The 19,407-nt window shown below is 45.8% G+C and overlaps 1 protein-coding gene and 1 long non-coding RNA gene across 4 annotated transcripts in view; one reads left to right on the top strand and one right to left on the bottom strand.

Moving 5' to 3' along the window:
- Positions 1-12,513: 12,513 nt before the first annotated feature.
- Positions 12,514-16,027, bottom strand: LOC139153284 (uncharacterized). The gene is made up of 3 exons (XR_011556786.1): positions 15,153-16,027; positions 15,001-15,082; positions 12,514-13,319 (listed from the first exon to the last, which is right to left on the bottom strand). It is a non-coding gene; the product is annotated as an uncharacterized lncRNA (long non-coding RNA).
- Positions 15,531-19,407, top strand: part of WAC (WW domain containing adaptor with coiled-coil) — a 67,878-nt gene continuing 64,001 nt past the window's right edge. Inside the window, exons 1-3 of one of the 3 annotated variants that reach the window (XM_070727027.1) lie at positions 15,531-15,721; positions 16,322-16,358; positions 18,441-18,636. In XM_070727027.1, the coding sequence (XP_070583128.1) occupies positions 18,498-18,636 (139 nt within the window). In that variant the 5' untranslated portion in view covers positions 15,531-15,721; positions 16,322-16,358; positions 18,441-18,497. The other 2 variants (XM_070727028.1, XM_070727026.1) reach the window with 2 other exon arrangements.

The raw sequence follows: 19,407 nt of genomic DNA, 5'->3' as shown, positions 1-19,407 counted from the left end.
GACTGGAAGGAATATTAAAAGATAAACAAATATTAATACTTATTTATTTATTGGATTTATTTATTTATTTATTGGATTTGTATGCCGCCCCTCTCCGCGGCTAACAACCGTAATAAAACAGCATCTAATAATAATCCAATACTAAAAACAGTTAAAAACCCATTATTATAAAAACCAAACATACATACAGATATACCATGCATAAAATTGTAAAGGCCTAGGGGGAAAGAGTATCTCAATTCCCCCATGCCTCCCCCAAGCAGCTTACGAAAGGCAAGGAGGGTGGGGGCAATTCTAATCTCTGGGGACAGATGATTCCAGAGGGCCGGGGCCGCCACAGAGAAGGCTCTTCCTCTGGGTTCCACCAAGCGACATTGTTTAGTTGACAGGACCCGGAGAAGACCCACTCTGTGGGACCTAACTGGTCGCTGGGATTCATGCAGCAGAAGGCGGTCCCTGAGATAATCTGGTCCAGTGCCATGAAGGGCTTTATAGGTCATAACCAACACTTTGAATTGTGACCGGAAACTGATCGGCAACCAATGCAGACTGCGGAGTGTTGGTGTAACATGGGCATATTTGGGAAAGCCCATGATTGTTCTCGCAGCTAAATTCTGCACGATCTGAAGTTTCCGAACACTTTTCAAAGGTAGCCCCATGTAGAGAGCGTTACAGCAGTCGAGCCTCGAGGTGATGAGGGCATGAGTGACTGTGAACAGTGACTCCTGGTCCAAACAGGGCTGAAACTGGTGCACCAGGTGAACCAGGGCAAACGCCCCCCTCGCCACAGCTGAAAGATGTTTCTCTAATGAGAGCTGTGGATCGAGGAGGACGCCCAATAACTTAGTTATTTTGGGGAAAGATGAGATATGAAAATTGAATTAAAATACTGTTAGCCAGATGGCAAGATAAGAATTGGTGGTAGTACAGAAACAAAGGTTCAAACTGTTGCTTTCTGGGTTCTTCACCAATACAATAAATAGCATACCTCTTTCCAGACAGATAGTCAGAGTTGATTGTAACTGGATTCAAATCTGAAAGCAAATTCAATTTTTGTTTGAATAAAAAAAAAAGAAAAAGGAATTGGTGGTAATACTATATAATGGTATGACACAAATTTACTTATTAATAAGAATTTAAACATATAGAATTTTCTAATATAGTTTATGTGATATAAGAAGTATATTTTTTATTTCAGTTATATATAGAACCTCTAGTAATTATAGGATGAATTGATACTGGATTAATTAATCTAATGTATAAATGAAAGTTTGAATTAAGATGGGCAGAATAGAATAGAATAGAATTTTTATTGGCCAAGTGTGATTGGACACACAAGGAATTTGTCTTGGTGCATATGCTCTCAGCGTACATAAAATAAAATATACATTTGTCAAGAATCATGTGGTACAACACTTAATGATTGTCATAGGGGTCAAATAAGCAATGAAGAAGCAATATTAATAAAAATCCTAGGATATAAGCAACAAGTTACAGTCATACAGTCAACATGGGAGGAAATGGGTGAAAGGAATGATGAGAAAAACTAGTAGAAATAGAAGTGCAGATTTAGTAGAAAGTCTGACAGTGTTGAGGGAATTGTTTGTTTAGTAGAGTGATGGCGTTCGGAAAAAAACTAATAGAGAGTTTGATATTGTTTATACTGATGTAATGTAATTTTTTTAGTGTAAGGTGGGAAAAAGATTGGTTTTTTTGAGGGTTTTTTCATTTGATAATATTATAAAAGTTCTATAGAATGTTTTAATGGAAAAAAGATAAGCCTCCATTGAATGATTAATAGAAAAAGAAAATTTTTATATATGGTTTATTTTAAGCATCATTTTACTGTTTGTATTTATGTATTGTTTTTTATTCTATGTTGGAGAAATATAAAATTTGTATTTTGAAAATAATAATAATGGGAAATGCATATTCTGCATATAACAGGAGAATCCATTAAATTATCTTAGTCTGGCTATGACTTTATGGCACACTGAACTACAAAACCAACTGTTTCAAAGCGATCAGATAATGAATGTGGTTAGCAGCAGTGGGTTGTTCCCAGTTTGACCCGGTTCAGTAAATGGGTAGGCTGGAGCAGTGGTGGACTGCTACTGATATGGTCAGGTACCCAGTACCGGTAGCAAAAGTTTGGTCAGATACACAGTACCGGTAGCAAAAGTTTGATTTTTTTTATTTTTTTCCCTTCTGGGCTCTGGGTATCTTTTTTCTATCACAGTAAATGAGGTTGAATGTGTATAATTTTAGAAGAGCTGTGCGTGCGTATGTGTACATATACTTTATAGAGTAGATAATCAGGGGTGGGCTACTGCCCGGACAGGGTGAAACGCAGAGGGTTAGCGAAAATGGAGCTCCACCCCAGAACACCCAATTTGCACTGAAAGATGTTGAAAGAAAATGCATAAGCCACGCCCACAGCGTGGTAGTAAAAATTTTGGTAGCCCATCACTAGGCTGGAGGTTCTGTTTATGCACCCGGGATGCTTCTGCGCATGCACAGAACATTGTGCGCGAGTGCAAGCGAGCGATTACACAAGCAAACCAGTAGAGGCAGGATTTACAACCCATTACTGGTGCTTAGTGATGACCCAATGTGTTTTGCAAACTCAGAAAATTGAGTTCATTGAGAAAACTATGATTAAGTTTTTCATGGACACATTTGTGATGTCAGTTTGTACTAAAAAAAAATAAGGTACAAAATAGCTATTACCCTTTTTTTCCTCCCCCAAACCATTTTCTGGTGCTTTTGAAATTTTTAGAGAAGAGGAGCAAAGCCCACTTTCCTAATGCATTTTATGGTAATCCTTAATCTTTGGCCAATTTTATTCTCAGCTTGAATCTGTTTTCAGAAGAGGATAAAGTACCCAGATTTGTAACACACAGTGAGATAAAGTTGGAGCGGAAATTAGTTTTGGTCTTCTGCTGCACATACAAGTTTAGATCCCCACCCCCCTCTATTTTATGGCTGATTTCACCAATTGCTCTAAGGTCATGTTTTTCAAACTTGACAAGAGTTAAGTTTCAATTCCCAGAACTCCCCAGTCAGCATGTGTATACCTAGGCTTTGTGTTTTGTAAACCAAACTTGACAGCTTAATATGTGGTAAGACTTACAATTTGTGGCAAATTACATTGCAAACTATTATGGTGTATTTAAGAAACCATGGTTTGTTAAATACACCTTGGTTGTGTAAACCATGGCTTTGCAAACAATGTAAACCCAGTGGCATTTGAATGGGTCATATGAATCTTCAACATATACACAGTTGGCGTATATCACAATGCTTGTTTAGAAATGTTGTTTGGTCATAAACAACATTTTTGATATACAACTGTGAGCAGAGAATGAAAATAAGAATATTATCACCCAAAAGCTAAACCTAATTATCTCATGTGCCATTTATAAGCTCTTTAATTGGGATAACCCACAGAATCCGAGTCTACAGAGAGGGGCGGCATACAAATCAAATCAATCAATCAATCAATCAATCAATCAATCAATCAATCAATAAAAGGTCATCCAAACCATGCATCACACAAACAGAAATAATGAAGAGGGAGATTGTGATCCCGCTATATAGAGCGTTGGTGAGACCACATTTGGAATACTGTGTTCAGTTCTGGAGGCCTCACCTACAAAAAGATATTGACAAAATTGAACGGGTCCAAAGACGGGCTACAAGAATGGTGGAAGGTCTTAAGCATAAAACGTATCAGGAAAGACTTCATGAACTCAATCTGTATAGTCTGGAGGACAGAAGGAAAAGGGGGGGACATGATTGAAACATTTAAATATGTCAAAGGGTTAAATAAGGTCCAGGAGGGAAGTGTTTTTAACAGGAAAGTGAACATAAGAACAAGGGGACACAATCTGAAGTTAGTTGGGGGAAAGATCAAAAGCAACATGAGAAAATATTATTTTACTGAAAGAGTAGTAGATGCTTGGAACAAACTTCCAGCAGATGTGGTTGGTCAATCCACAGTAACTGAATTTAAACATGCCTGGGATAAACATAGATCCATCCTAAGATAAAATACAAAAAATATGGCTCTGTGTGCCACCTGTGGCATCCGTGCCATAGGTTCGCCATCACTGCCCTAGAAGATGCAAAGATTTTTGGCTTCCTTGATAAGGTGCTCAACATCTGGTGATTTCAAGAAGATGTTCACATGGGGGTTTGGGCTCTAAAGCAAAATATTTTATTACTGCCTTTTTCTGATAATTTTCCCTACCTGTTCTTACCTGAACGTCTTTTCTTAGTGGAAGTTGCAAAGATGGCTGGGGAATTCTGGGAGTTGAAGTCCACGCATCTTCAAACGGCCAAGGTTGAGAAACACTGCATTACAGGCTGAACAAGGGAAGGAGGATGCATGTTGCTCTTGCTGCCACAAAGCTGCAATGCCCCTGGAAACTGCCTGGGAGATGAATAATTTTCAGGCACGTCTGGCTCCTGGGTTTCACTCTGTTGCAAGCCTGCACCATGGGAATGTAGGTAGCCTCAGTAGCATCCAGCTGTGCATCATCAACATTTTCTCACGGACCATTATTATTATTTATTAGATTTGTGTGCGGCCCCTCTCCGAAGACTCGGGGTGGCTCACAACAATAATAAAAACAATATACAGTGAACCCTCGAGTTTCGCGTCCTCGAGCATCGCGAAAGGGCTATTTCGCGAGTTTTCAACCCGGAAGTAAACTCCACCATCTGCGCATGCGTGCCTTTTTTCTATGGCCACGCATGCGTAGATGGTGGAGTTCCCCAGCTGGGAAGCTGGGCGGCTTCCCTGGGTCTTCCCCCTCTTTCCCCGTAAGACCCCAGCGGCAGCGCGAGCAACGGCGTGGGCGGGCGGGCGGCACGCGCGGGGACACCCCAGCTCCGCTCCCCAGCTGGGAAGCAGCCCCAGCAACGCACGCGCGCTTGGGTACACCCCAGCTCCGCTCCCCAGCTGGGAAGCGGCCCCAGCAACAGCGTGGGCGGACGGGCGGTGCGCGCGCGCTTGGGGACACCTTAGCTCCGCTCCCCAGGTGGGAAGCGGCCCCAGCAACACGCGCGCGCTTGGGGAAACCCCAGCTCCGCTCCCCAGCTGGGAAGCGGCCCCAGCAACAGCGTGGGCGGTGCGCGCGCGCTTGGGGACACCCCAGCTCCGCTCCCCAGCTGGGAAGCGGCCCCAGCAACGCGCGCACGCTTGGGGAAACCCCAGCTCCGCTCCCCAGCTGGGAAGCGGCCCCAGCAACAGCGTGGGCGGGCGGGCGGTGCACGCGCGCTTGGGGACACCCCAGCTCCGCTCCCCAGCTGGGAAGCGGCCCCAGCAACAGCGTGGGCGGGCGGGCGGTGCGCGCGCGCTTGGGGACACCCCAGCTCCGCTCCCCAGCTGGGAAGCGGCCCCAGCAACACGCGCGCGCTTGGGGAAACCCCAGCTCCGCTCCCCAGCTGGGAAGCGGCCCCAGCAACAGCGTGGGCGGGCGGGCGGTGCGCGCGCGCTTGGGGACACCCCAGCTCTGCTCCCAGCTGGGAAGCGGCCCCAGCAACGCGCACGCGCTTGGGGAAACCCCAGCTCTGCTCCCCAGCTGGGAAGCGGCCCCAGCAACAGCGTGGGCGGGCGGGCGGCACGCGGGGAAACTCCAGGCGTGAGCAACGGGGTGGGCGGGCGAAGGGCGGGCGGCGGTGGAAGTAAAAACACCATCTGCGCATGCGCAGATGGTGTTTTTACTTCCGCACCGCTACTTCGCGAAAAATCGATCATCGCTTGGGGTCCTGGAATGGAACCCTCGCGATGATCGAGGGACCACTGTAATAGCAAAACAAATCTAATATTAAAAAAGAAGCATATAAAACTCTTACCGTGTTTCCCCGAAAGTAAGGCAGTGTCTTACTTTCTTTTTACCCCCAAAAGCCCCACTATGTCTTACTTTCGGGGTATGTCTTACATTGGAAAGGAGGCGGGCGAAGGAGGGCGCAGCTCCGGCCGCTCGCCTCGGAGCCGGTCGGCCTCGCTGGCCACTTGCAGCCGAGCCACCGGCGCCACCGCCTCCTGCTGGCAATGCACAATGGCCCTCCTTCCCTCTTTCCCCAACGGAGCGGCGTTGCAAAAAAAAACCCCAAAACCAATCACATCTTACCTCTCCCCTTCCCCCAACCCCGGCCTCTTTCACACAACCCGACCTCTTTCTTTCTCCTTCACGGCCGGTTGCAAAGAAAAGAAAAGCGCAAAAAAAAAAGAAGAGAGTCCCGAGCCGGAAGAGTCACATTACCTGTGTGGCAACCGAGGGTCTGGCAACCGAGCGCGGACGTCGGCCACCTGTCCCGCTCCCCCGAGTTTGCGCCCCGTTCTCGGCTTGGCAGCCCGCGCGACTTCCGCAACAAAGGAGAAACTTCTGTGAATCGTGAGCCGGCGGCGAAGCAGCTGGCTGGGGGCCGGCCGAGCAGGCTCGCGGGCGGCCAATGGGAAAGTTGGGTTCGTGCAGGAAGTGCAGCCGCCGCCAGTGCTGCCGCCGACCCGCCTGGTTGGAGAGGAAGCTGCTCCGACCGACCGACCACCGGCAGCAGCAGCAGCAACCCCGAAGTGTGTGACCCGGGGGCGGGCAGGGGAGGCAAGGAGTGCCTTCGCGCTGGGACGGAAGTGGAGGGCTGCTGCCGCCTCCGCCGCACCCTTGTCGGCCTTGTTGGGGAAGTCGCGCGGGCTGCCAAACCGAGAACGGGGCGCGAACTTGGGGGAGCGGGACAGGTGGCCGACGTCCGCGCTCGGTTGCAGATCGAGCGTGCGAAGAGGCACCTTTCACCTTCCGCCGCTGCTGGCCGCCCTCTTTTGCCCAGCGTCGCTTCGGAAGCCGCCGAATGCCATCAGGGGGGCGCTTGGCGAGTGGAGAGGCGGTCGCCAAGCGCTCCCCTGATGGCGTTTGGCGGCTTCCGAAGCGACGCTGGGTGAAAGAGGGCGGCCAGCAGCGGCGGAAGGCGAGAGGTGCCTCTTCGCGCGCTCGATCTGCCGGAGAGCCAGAGAAGGAGGCACCTCTCGCCTTCTGCTGCTGGCCGCCCTCTTTCGCCCAGCGCCGCTTGAAAGGACCCCCCCCCTTGGCTTCTGCTGGGGGTGGGGAGGTCCGGACGCCCCCTTCTCCGGCTCTCCGGCATATGGAAGAGGCACCTCTCACCTTCCGCCGCTGCCCCGCCCGCCCAGCGCCGCTTCGGAAGGTGAGAGGTGCCTCTTCCATATGCCGGAGAGCCGGAGAAGGGGGCGTCCGGACCTCCCCACCCCCAGCAGAAGCCAAGGGGGGGGGTCCTTTCAAGCGGCGCTGGGCGAAAGAGGGCGGGCGGCCAGCAGCAGAAGGCGAGAGGTGCCTCCTTCTCCGGCTCTCCGGCAGATCGAGCGCGCGAAGAGGCACCTCTCGCCTTCCGCCGCTGCTGGCCGCCCTCTTTCGCCCAGCGTCGCTTCGGAAGCCGCCAAACGCCGTCAGGGGAGCGCTTGGCGACCGCCTCTCCGCTCAGCGCCGCTTCGGAAGGCCGGAACCCTCCCTCCCTCCGCAGACCCAGAGAGAAAGGAGACGTGGAGCGGGGAGAGCCGCCTGGCAGAGCGCTTGCAGGCGGCGGCGGGGGGGGGGGGACGATGGCGGGGGGGGACGTATGTCGAGGTACCGTGTTTCCCCGAAAGTAAGACATATGTCTTACTTTCGGGGTATGGCTTACATTAGCCGACCCCCCTGAAACCCCCCATATGTCTTACAATCGGGGGGGTCTTACTATCGGGGAAACACGGTATCATATTTAAAAACCAAACAACACATACATACCAAACATAAAATAAAAAGAGCCTGGGGAAAAGGTGTCTCAACTCCCCCATGCCTGGCAGTATAGATGGGTCTTGAGTGGTTTACGAAAGACAAGGAGAGTGGGGGCAGTTCTAATCTCTTGGGGGAGATGATTCCAGAGGGCTGGGGCCGCCACAGAGAAGGCTCTTTCCCTGGGGCCCGTCAAATGACATTGTTTAGTCGACGGGACACGGAGAAGGCCAACTCTGTGGGACCTTATCGGTCGCTGGGATTCGTGCGGTAGCAGGTGGTTCCGTAGGTACTTTGGTCCAATGCCATGTAGGGCTTTAAAGGTCATAACCAATACTTTGAATTGTGACCGGAAATTGATCAGCAGCCAGTGCAGGCCACGGAGTGTTGTAGAAACGTGGGCGAATCTGGGAAGCCCCACGATGGCTCTCATGGCCGCGTTCTGCACGATCTGAAGTTTCCGAACACCCTTCAAAGGTAGCCCCATGTAGAGAGCATTACAGTAGTCGAACCTCGAGGTGATGAGGGCATGAGCGACTGTGAGCAATGACTCCCTGTCCAAATAGGGCCGCAACTGGTGCACCAGGCGAACCTGGGCAAATGCCCTCCTCGCCACAGCCGAAAGATGATGTTCCAATGTCAGCTGTGGATCGAGTTGGACACCCCAGCTGCGAACCCTCTCTGAGTGGGTCAGTAGTTCCGCCCCCCAGGGTGATGGACGGACAGATGGAATTGTCCTTGGGAGGCAAGACCCACAGCCACTCCGTCTTGTCTGGGTCGACTAATATTTTTCTGTTTTATAGTGTAAGATCCTAGAACAGTGATGGCAAACCTTTTTTTCCTCGGGTGCCGAAAGAGCATGTGTGTCATGCATGCGCGAGTGCCCACACCCATAATTCAATGCCTGGGAAGGGCAAAAATACCTTCCCCCACCTCCCGGGGGCGCTCTGGAGTCCAGAAACGGCTTGTTTCTCAACTTGTGGTGGGCCCAGTAGGCTTGTGTTTCACCCTCCCCAGGCTCCAAAGGCTACTCTAGAGCTGGAGGAGGGTAAAAACACCCTCCCTGTCCCCCTGGATTGGAGGCGCTCTGGAAGCCAAAAAACCCCTCCTGGAGCCTCTGTGCAAGCCAAAAATCAACTGGCCGGCACACATATGCATGTTGGAGCTGAGCTAGGGCAACATCTCGCGTGCCAGCAGATATGGCTCTGCGTGCCACCTTTGGCACCCGTGCCATAGGATCGCCATCACTTTCCTAGAATTTCCCCCAAGCCACTACAATGCCTAAGAGATTCAAGACGAGGCTTGCAAAAAGATGATTTTTGGCCAAAACAAAATACTGGGTGAAACTATCCAGATCATACAGACCCAATGCCACATATCTCCGGGACCGCCTTCTGCCGCACGAATCCCAGCGACCGGTTAGGTCCCACAGAGTTAGCCTTCTCCGGGTCCCGTCGACTAAACAATGTCATCTGGTGGGACCCAGGGGAAGAGCCTTCTCTGTGGTGGCTGCGACCCTCTGGAACCAGCTCCCCCCTGAGATTAGGATTGCCCCCACCCTCCTTGCCTTTTGTAAACTCCTTAAAACCCACCTCTGCCGTCAGGCATGGGGGAATTGAAACATCTCCCCCTTGCCCATGTTGTTTTGGTGCATGGTTGATTGTGTGCTTGTTTTTTTATATATATTGGGGTTGCTTTTATGAATTTTTAAACCTAAAACTGTAATTAGATTGGTAAATATTAGATTTGTCACTATGTACTGCTTTTGCCATTGTTGTGAGCCGCCCTGAGTCTGCGGAGAGGGGCCGCATATAAATCCAATAAATCTAAAATCTAATCTTGTGGAAGGTATGGTTTTCTTTTATAGCTTCAGAGACATGAGCCTAATACTCAATTCTGGCCCCTGGCCCATGCCTTCCTTGTAGCCCTACACAGATATCTGCACGATGTAAGCCTGCCAAACCATGACATACCTGCTTCTTGAGATATCCACCAGACATGGTCTACAGGAAAACAAGAAAACAGAGGTTAGGTCACTGGTAGAAACAGCACCAGCAAGTTATTATTATGTCATTTCAATAGCATAGACACAAACATTGAAACAATGTGGAGACATTAAAATCTGTACCGCTAGAACTGTTCATCAACAAACATTCTTAATCATTCTGCATTCTTTCAGAAAACGGATGATATTAGATAGGAAGAATAATTTATCATCTTTCTGTTAGATACTCATTATTCAAGCCAGCAGTCACCAAACTATGGCCCAGGGGCCGCATGCGGCCCTCTGAGGCCATTTATCCGGCCCGCGGGTGAGTGACACAACACAGTGTTCCATCTAATTTTCTATGAATAAAATGCAGAATTTTGTTAGTAACTAACATCAATCATCAAAAAAGTTGCAAGTTTTTTTTCTAATTTTGTCATCCAGTTACATTCATTTTCTTTTAATTAAATTCCCTCCTTAATGTTCCTTTAAAAGGTACACCAATTATATTTCTAACTTATTAACCATTATGTCAAAGTGCTTCCTTCTTTCTTTATACATTTTTCTATAAGACAAGAAAACCTACAATCAGATGTTAACGAAAGAAAATTAAAAACAAAACATAAACATATATGAATTTCAGACTTCTTCCCCCCCTCTAAATAGTACATTCCCATTTCGTTTTATAATTTAAAATAAGGTATGTGCAGGGTGCATAGGGATTTGTTCATGGGGTTTTTTTTATAGTCCGGCCCTCCAACAGTCTGAGGGACAGTGAACTGGCCCCCTGTGTAAAAGGTTTGGGGACCCTTGATTCAAGCTAAAAACCTGCTTCATGTTTCAAGGTCTTATGAATTTTAGCACATTGTACTTCCCTTGGCTACACTTTTATATCCTAGTAAATTTAAGGCCTCTTTGAAGTTGCATAATCTACCAGGTTAGTCCTGCATATGAGGAAGGGAGAAATATCATTCCTGAGCAAGAAAACTTTAGAAAAATTAAGATATAGTTGAGAAAATGTGATAAATGAATAGAGCCAATTTGTATTTTTCAAAATAAACCATATTAAAGTAGAATACTGTATTATTTAAAAAAAATTCATATGCTATATAAAAACTGATAGGAAAAGAATATAAAACTTTCAGAACTACTAGGTTTTCTGGATATTAAAAATGGTGAAGCAATTAGATGCAACAATAGTACATGGACATATAAGAAGCATGTATGCAGAATTGTTTCCAGTGATCAATATATATTCTAAGAGAATATATTTTAAGATCTATAGAAAAGGCTTTTCTGCAGGTACACCAGTGGGAGTGAGGGGGGAGATCCTTATCCTGTATTATTCACAGATCATGGAATGTAGCAAGTCTGCAAAAAAAAAAAAAGGGCTTTTTATAATCTGTGCGACTATAAAAGTACCTCTCTTTTGTAGGAGTCTTTGACTCTGCATCTTTTGCAGGCTAACCTACGATACCTATTTCCAAAGCTGATTCCAGTTGTCTCTTACAATAATTTTTTTATAATTGTGTCATATTGTTTTAATTCTAAATTGCAGTGTGTTCTTTTTGTCAGAAAGTGCACCTAAATCTATTCCATGCAAATATGTGTATGTTATGTACATTCTTATGTACAAAGGAAAAGATTGTGGAAAGAAGAAAAAAATGTTCAGGTATACTCCACAATTGCAATGTAATCGTTTCCAATCTAAAAGTAGATTTCATGAACACTATGCGGACATCACTCCAAGAAGTGAACAGAACAGCTACCAATCACTGAAATGATCTTTCTTCTTTTGAATCTGGCCACTCTCTTGCCAATTAAACATATATATAGACCAAAACATGTAACTTTGAAAAGAGCTATGATGGGACATGAGCATTTATAACCTGTTCTTTTCAAGAAGTGAAAAAACTGAAGATGTATGTAAACTTTCCTCTACAGATGTTTAACAGCTGCCATCATCGAATAACAGCAACTTCTGCATAAAGTTGTTTTGTTAATAAAATTGTCAACCCAATTTTTCAAACTTCCAGGAGAGAATACCAGAATATTTATGAATAAGGACATTACTTATGTAAACTGCGTATTCCGAGTGTCTGTTTACAAAGTGGATAAATTACCAAATTTTTGTACCTTTTTTCAAATAATACCAGGAATTATCACATTAATTTTATGAAACATGAGTGAAACTGACAAATTTAAATCCTAAAAATTCATTGCTATATTAGCCTAAAACGTAGTCCAACCAAGCATTTTCAGATTGGGATCTGGGGTTTTTCACTTATGTGTTATCAGCATTTTATTGTTAGCAACGTTTTCGAAATTGAAAATAAAACCAAAAATTATCTGCTTCATTTAATCTATACTGCTCAAAAAATAAAGGGAACACTCAAATAACATATACTAGATCTGAATGAAATATCCTCATTGAATACTTTGTTCTGTACAGTTGAATGCGCACAAACAGCATGTGAAATTGATTGTCAGTGTTGCTTCCTAAGTAGACAGTTTGATTTCACCGAAGTTTGATTTACTTGGAGTTATATTGTGTTGTTTAAGTGTTCGCTTTATTTTTTTGAGCAGTGTATATAGTAAGTTGATGTTTTGAAGGCAAAAAGGTCAGTCTGGTGTGGGAGGTTAAGATATTGGACTAGAAACAGAGATTGTTTTAGAGTTTTACTCCTCCAGTAGACACAAAATTAGGAGTTGTACAAAATAAAGATGAGATATAAATTTAATAAATGAAATTGTTTATTTACTAAACGGCTGCACATCCAGGCATAGTAAACCATTAATCATGGTTGACAACTTTTAACAACTTAGGTTACACTTCATACAGAATTGGTCACACTCAGACCACACATTATTTTCACCTTCTCTAGCAAGCTAGTTGGCATTTGAACATATCCTTCTTCACAGAACAAAAAGTCAGCAGTGATCCACCAGGAATAAGATAAATTAAATGTGGAAAGAGGAAAATTCACTCCTCTGCATATTTCCGGAAAATTATAGGAAAATTATCTTAGCCTTTCTCATTAATAAAGATCACTTAGTAAAGCAAATTTAAAAAAAGATGGCATTTCTTAAGCCATGTTTTCCAGTGTTAACATTAGCTTATTGTCATGGTTATTCACTGAATAGCTTTTTCAATGTCATTAATTTGTCTAAATTCTCCATTTCTTTTTTCATTACAGTTAGCAACAATCTAGAACTCTCCAAAATCTTGTCATATGCAATTATCCCATCAACAAGAATTTTATCAAGTTTGTGGTGCGTGGTAGTTTTCCAAAGTAAAATTTCACATACACTTTCTATTTGTTTGGTTAGTATCTCGATTTCGCCCTCAACCTCACCCTTAACGTTTATTAGTTTTCTAATTTGCCGATCTATTTGTCTTTTCTTTAGGTGCAACTCTTCCATATACTTCATAAGCTCATTGTTGCAATTTTGCAGAATAGCTCCCTTCTCAGCCATCCTGCTGACTTTATCCTCGAGACACAAGGCTCCTTTCTTCTACTGCCTATATCTTCACCAATTTCCTAAATTCATTTAAGGAAGAAAGAAAAATCGCTATATTAGCAACCCTACGTTGTACACATATAGTTTAATGTGAATACAAATCAAATTAAAAGGTGATGGATTAAACCAGTTTTAGAAATTTACAAGGATCCCAATTGGGCACATGCTATTACCCCCTAGTCTTTGGGCATGAGCTGTGAGCACCCCAAAGTTGTGCACAGATCTCTTGCTATCTAAGTAAGTAGGAAGACAACCTGTGACTTCCTAAGTGAGAATGTTTTCAAAGCAACTTTTGCCCCATTTTGCAACTTTTTCTGGCCACCTTCGCTAAGTGAATCATTGCAGTTTTTATATTAGTAACATGGTTAAGTGAATCTGGCTTCCCCCATTTAACTCTGCTTGTCAGAAGGTCACAAAAGGTGATTGTGTGAATCCTGGAAGAGTCATAAACATGAGTCAGTTGCCCAGCATCTGAATTCAGATCATATGACCATGGAGATGGCAAAACAGTTGTGTGAAAAACACTAACAAACCACTTTTAAAAGTTCTGTTGTCACTTGAAACAGTCACTGAATGAACCCCCTTGTTGTAAGTTGATAACTACCTCTATGTTTTTCCATGTCTCAAATCTGACTCAGCCATCCAAGGTGGATAAAATGAGGACCCAGTCTGTTGGGGGCAATATGCTGATTCTGTAAACCGCTTAGAGAGGGATCTAAAGCACTGTAAAGTTGTACATAAAATCTACCGTAAATGCTAACGCGGTTACTTAATATTCCACTGAGAGGAGCCACTTTTCATTTTGCCTATTTTTTCTGACTACAGTATTTTTGAGGGGGGGGGGACCAGGGGAAAAAAGAGTTTTGGTTTGGAAGTTGTGATAATTTTGGCAAGTTCAGGACTGTGAGGAAGGGTCCACAACTGCCCCCCCTTTTCTTATCGCCTCTCAATTTTCCTCTCAGCACACAGCAGAAAAGACACCGACAAGGCCGAGCCTCCCTGCTCTTGGACCCAGAAAACCCAGCATCCAGGAGAGCTCGGTTGCCAGTCTCGGGTACTGCGGGGACTCTCCCGAAATGGCCACCGTGCACCTCGGAGGAGCCGGGAAAAACCTCCAACGAGCTCCGGCGTCAGGCGCAGCTGGGAAGCTTTATCTCCGCGCCTGCGCACTGCTGAAGGACGCTGTGTTTCTGTTTCTGTCCTCTCCACACGCCCACTTTCCCAAAGCAAAACTCCCAACAAGCGGCCAGGTGCGCGGGGCTGTATGGGCGTCTCGCCAGCCACCCCGTTAAAATTCAGGAGCCCTCCGGTGCTTGGGATATTTATTTTATTTATTATTTTGGACACATGCCGCCCCACTCCCAAAGGACTCTAGGCGGCTTAAAAGCCAAACCCAGATAAAGCACAACGTGAAACCTGCTAAGGCTTCCAGAATGCCTCTAGGGAGATGGAGAAGGGCGTTTTTACCCACCCCTGGCTCCAGAGAAGCCTTTGGTCGTCTCCCGATAACAAGCCAGGTTTCTAGGACTTTTCGGAAAGTCCAGGAGGGTAGGGTGGAGGTTACAACTGGGTTACAACTCCCGTCTTGGCAAGAGGCACCAAGCGGCTGAGGGTGACGAGAGTTTGCAGTGCAATGCAACGAAAGTTCTCCCAAGTTCTGTCCGCCCCCCACAAATATTGCTGCGAACTCGGAGGACTTACTTTCCGAACGGGGCTGCGCTGTAACGAGTATCCTTTCGGACTCCGGTTGAATTCTCCTCCCGGCAGGCGGTTTTCCTAGAGGCTACAAAAAAGATTTGGGTGAGCAGAGAAAAGTCCCGGGTTACAATGAGAAAATAAAGCTAAACTCTTACCAAAGGCGTTGCCGCTATAGCATCCACAACCACACTCCGACCTCCCGAAGATCCGCCGCGCAGCGTCTCTTTCCCGCAGGCACCGCATTTTAAAGTTAAGGGCGAGAAGGGCGAGGAAAGGCCTCAGCCAATGAGCGGCAAGGGACCGCTCGCGGTACTTGGAGCGTTCTCGGGAGTGGCTTTCGCGAGGGTCACGGAAATTGCCGATTGGACACGCTCGTTTACGGAAATAACCGAAAGAACATTCGATCTGGAGAGGGCGGGGGGGGGAAAGAACGCCTAGAGTCGGGAAAACCCGAGCTCGCGTCCAAGCGAAGGCCGTCGGCTTGACGGAAATCTCCGATGTTTTCCGAAGGCTCCGACTCTGAATCGGGAGCCGAGAGCGCAAGGGATTTCCGGCATTGAACGGAAACAGCCGATACCTCTCGGAAGAGAGGCTCTCAGGGAGATAGGCGGGGCTTAGGCCTAAGAAAGAGGAAGGTTGATGTACTGTACTGTATATTTTAAAAAAAAAACATAGGAGGAGGGAGGGGAGGAGTTTAGTCGGAAAGAGCCGACCACAGCCGACGGTAAGCGAAGGCGGTGGCGTACTAGTTTCCCGGATGTAATAGGACGGCGGTAGTGTTGAGAGCAGTGGCTGAGGGAGGGGGGGAAGGCGGTGGCGGCAGCGGCGGAGGGCGAGCGAAGGCGGACCGCGGGGGCGGCGGGGACGTCGTCGTCTTCCGCACTCCTCCTGTGTGCGTGATCTGCGGCGCCGCCTCTCCTCCTCCTCGCGGGTGTGGAGAGGAGATGGGCCCGTGAGCGCCGCTTCCTCTCACAGCCGAGCTGCCTGAGCCGCCCCTCCTCCCTCCCTTCCCCTCCTCTTCCCCGTCCCCGGTCGGAGCGCTGCTTCCCCTTCCCCCCTCGGCGGCGCCCGTGGCCCGGCCGCGCCCTCCTGGTCCCCTCAGTCTCTCTCACACAGGCCGGGCATTGATGGTAATGTATGCGAGGAAACAGCAAAGACTCAATGATGGGTAAATACCCCTTTCGCGTCCCGCCCTCCCCGACTGCGCCTATGTCGTTCTAACCCCCCTCCCTCCCCCCCCGCCCCTCGATGCCAACCGCCAGTAACGGTCGCTCGCTCAGCTAACGTTGCGTTTCTGTCCCTCTCTCTCTTTTTTCTCTTCCAGCTGTCACGACCGCAAGGGGGACTCGCAGCCCTACCAGGTACCGACTACTTCGCCCACCGCAGTCCCCACATTGAGAGGCCCTGCGGCGGCGGCAACAACTAAAGTGTGGGAGGGCGAGCTAAAGTACTCGAGCGCAGGCCTCGGCTGCCGCTGCAAGGCCGCACCTTCCCTTTCCCTGCGCTCAGCGCGCGGCCCGGCCACCGGGGGGGGGGGGCGGCTGCGGCTGAATTTCCTTCGCCAAGCGCGGCGCTCCTGAGGGAGGCGGCGGCAGAGGCCTGACGGGGCAGGGAAACGGAGCCTAGGCCCAATGCGGGGCGGGAGGACGGCTTTGTGTTTTTTTTTTCCTCCCCTTCCCCCTCTAGGAAACTGGTGGGATGGCGCTAAGGCAGCTCCGCTGGAGTCTAATTTAGAGGGCAGCTGTTGATAGGAACTCTTCTCTAAGACAATAAAAGGACTCTGGGCCCCTGACCCGTAGCGGGGGGGGGGGAGGGGAAAAAGTGTGGGGAATTCTACTTCTTCAATCCACCTATTCATAGAAGACCTTGCAAATTGAGGGTGGTGGTGGTGTTGGAGGAATTCGGGCAGATGTTGGAGACTCCTGGGAGAGAGTGCCACAACTTTGGTTTGTACTTTGCTTTTTCTGCCTCTCACTTTTCCTCTACCAAAAAATTGGGAGAATGGGATTAAAATAATTACATGGTCCTTAAAAGTGCTGTCAGACGTCAAGGAGAGCTTAATATTTGGAGGCTACGGAACTAGGTAACAACCTAACCTGCATAATCCTCCAATAGGCAAGAGGTGTATATACTCCAAAACAATTGAGATGAAGAGCTACTAACTAAAGCTGCCTTCCAGGTTGCACTCAATACAGCACACAGTGATTTTGCCATAAAAGTACAGAGGCAGCAGTTGCTGTGTACCTACAAATAATCTTTGAGAATTTATTGAATCTGTAGTCTCTGAAGAACCTCTGTTTCTTCAAAATACATAACTGCTATCTTCACAAATAAGATCTTATTTATTAAAATTAAACAGAAATACTTAATATTAAATATTTGGATAAACTATAAAAATAAGCTTTTGATAAATTATCATCATGAAATGCCTCTTACCACAATATCATCTAGGAGTGATAAAATGAAGAGTTATGTATTAAAATGGTTTGTGTTGAATAGATTATATCCATTCTTGAAAAGTTTGCTGTCTTAAATAGTTAAAAATGGCTATGAACCTATTCTACAATATGTTAAAAATAGTGGTGTACAATTTTGATTAAGAGTCAGCTCTTAAATGCATTATTTTGAACAGATTTCACTGATCAGTGGCAGTGTTCCTTCTAATTTTTTGGGGGGGGTGGGCGGAAAAGAATAGTGTCTGAGGGGCAGTCCCTTCGGGACTGGGCGGCACAGAAATAATAAATAAACAAACAAACAAATAAATAAATAAATAAAAAACCCACCCTGTTTTGCCTCAGAGAATTTCAAAATAAAATACTGTACTGTGTGTCTATAACAGTGAGCTCATAATAGGGCAACTCTATCAATATCAAAATTCCACTTAAATAGTTGAGCTAGTTTCAAACTAGATTTTGATTTTCTTTCTCTCTTCCTTACTCCCATTCTTTTTCTTTCTCTTTTCCTTCCTCTCTTTTTTCTATCTGTTTCTCTCTCTTCCTCTCTCTCTCCTTCCCTCTCACTCTTTCCCTCTCGGCTTCTGGGCAGGTTTGAAAAACTCTGAGTTGATGATGATTTTTAAGTGAGCAATTGCTCACTGCTCAGCTTAGAGGGAACTATGATCAGTGGTAGAGTTCATTAATAGAAAATGAAAATCAAACATCCAGAATCTGTATAGGGTCACATTCTGCATGAGTTCTTAGGTAGATCTGCAGATTGCTTTGACAGCTGCAACAGAAACTATTTTTAAGCTGTTTTGAATTGAGTTGTTTGAAAAACTGTTGGTGATATAGGATAGAAATTGGGTCCAAGAATAATACTAATCTAGAATACGCCTATGTATAGATTTTAAATGTCAACCTTAAAAATGTGGATAATAAAAGCATCCATTGTAAATTCTATGTATAATGCCACCCTTAAAAATCTTTTTTTTAAATTTCTTACAGGCTCTTAAGTACACATCAAAGAGTCACCCCAGTGGTGGTGATCATCGGCATGACAAGATGCGAGACGCCACAGACCCTTCACCGCCAAATAAAATGTTGCGGCGATCCGATAGTCCTGAAAACAAATACAGTGACAATAGTGGACACAATAAAGCTAAAACCATTCATACTCATAGAGTTAGAGAGAGGGATGGTGGTGAGTTTCCTTTAACCTTTGATTCAACTATGATTTTAATATTTAAATAATTTTGCCTCACCATTATTTCAGCTTGGCACAACACTATGGTACATAAAATACATGTACACTGCATAATAATGAAATAGGTTTTTAATCTTTTCATGGTACTTTTATTTTTTCCACCTTTATCATAAGCAAATTATTGACTTTATATTTAAGAAACATGATCTGGCAAGATGAAGAATTTTCTTCGAAATCTCCCATTTTATTTTGTGTATATATGTTAAGTATGCTTAAATTGCTACTTTTATAGAATTCCTATGACAGTTCACTAAACCCAGTAGCAAGATATGTTAGCACATTGCATCTAATACTAGCCAATAGATAAAAATAGAACTGAAAAGCTTTTTACATATGTAGAAAGTATAAAAAGCATGCTAACAGTTATTTGGGGACATTCTTCAAAAAATTTTTTTACAATCAGTAGAAGAGAATTTATAGCATAGGGTTGAACTGTGGGGTTCTCATTGCTTTTTGAGCTTGGCTGTTCTCTTGCAGATGTTTCATTACCAAACTAGATAATATCAGTACTAACAAATGTCTACAAGAAAACAAACCAGATCATATTTTTTAATATGACAGCATGCTAAGAATTGCTGACTGCTTTGTATATCAAGGTGTGCTATCTGAGATAAATATGGTAAATCCATTACATGAGCTCTTACCTTATTGGCTTGGCCTGTTGCTTTAATTATTTGGAAGTAAACAGAACTTTGCAAAGGCTTTTTA

Source organism: Erythrolamprus reginae, chromosome Z (assembly GCF_031021105.1).
Source record: "Erythrolamprus reginae isolate rEryReg1 chromosome Z, rEryReg1.hap1, whole genome shotgun sequence".
NCBI lineage: Eukaryota > Metazoa > Chordata > Lepidosauria > Squamata > Dipsadidae > Erythrolamprus > Erythrolamprus reginae.
The sequence above is the reverse complement of the archived record's forward strand: the minus strand, read 5'-3'. Positions and strand labels throughout refer to the sequence as shown.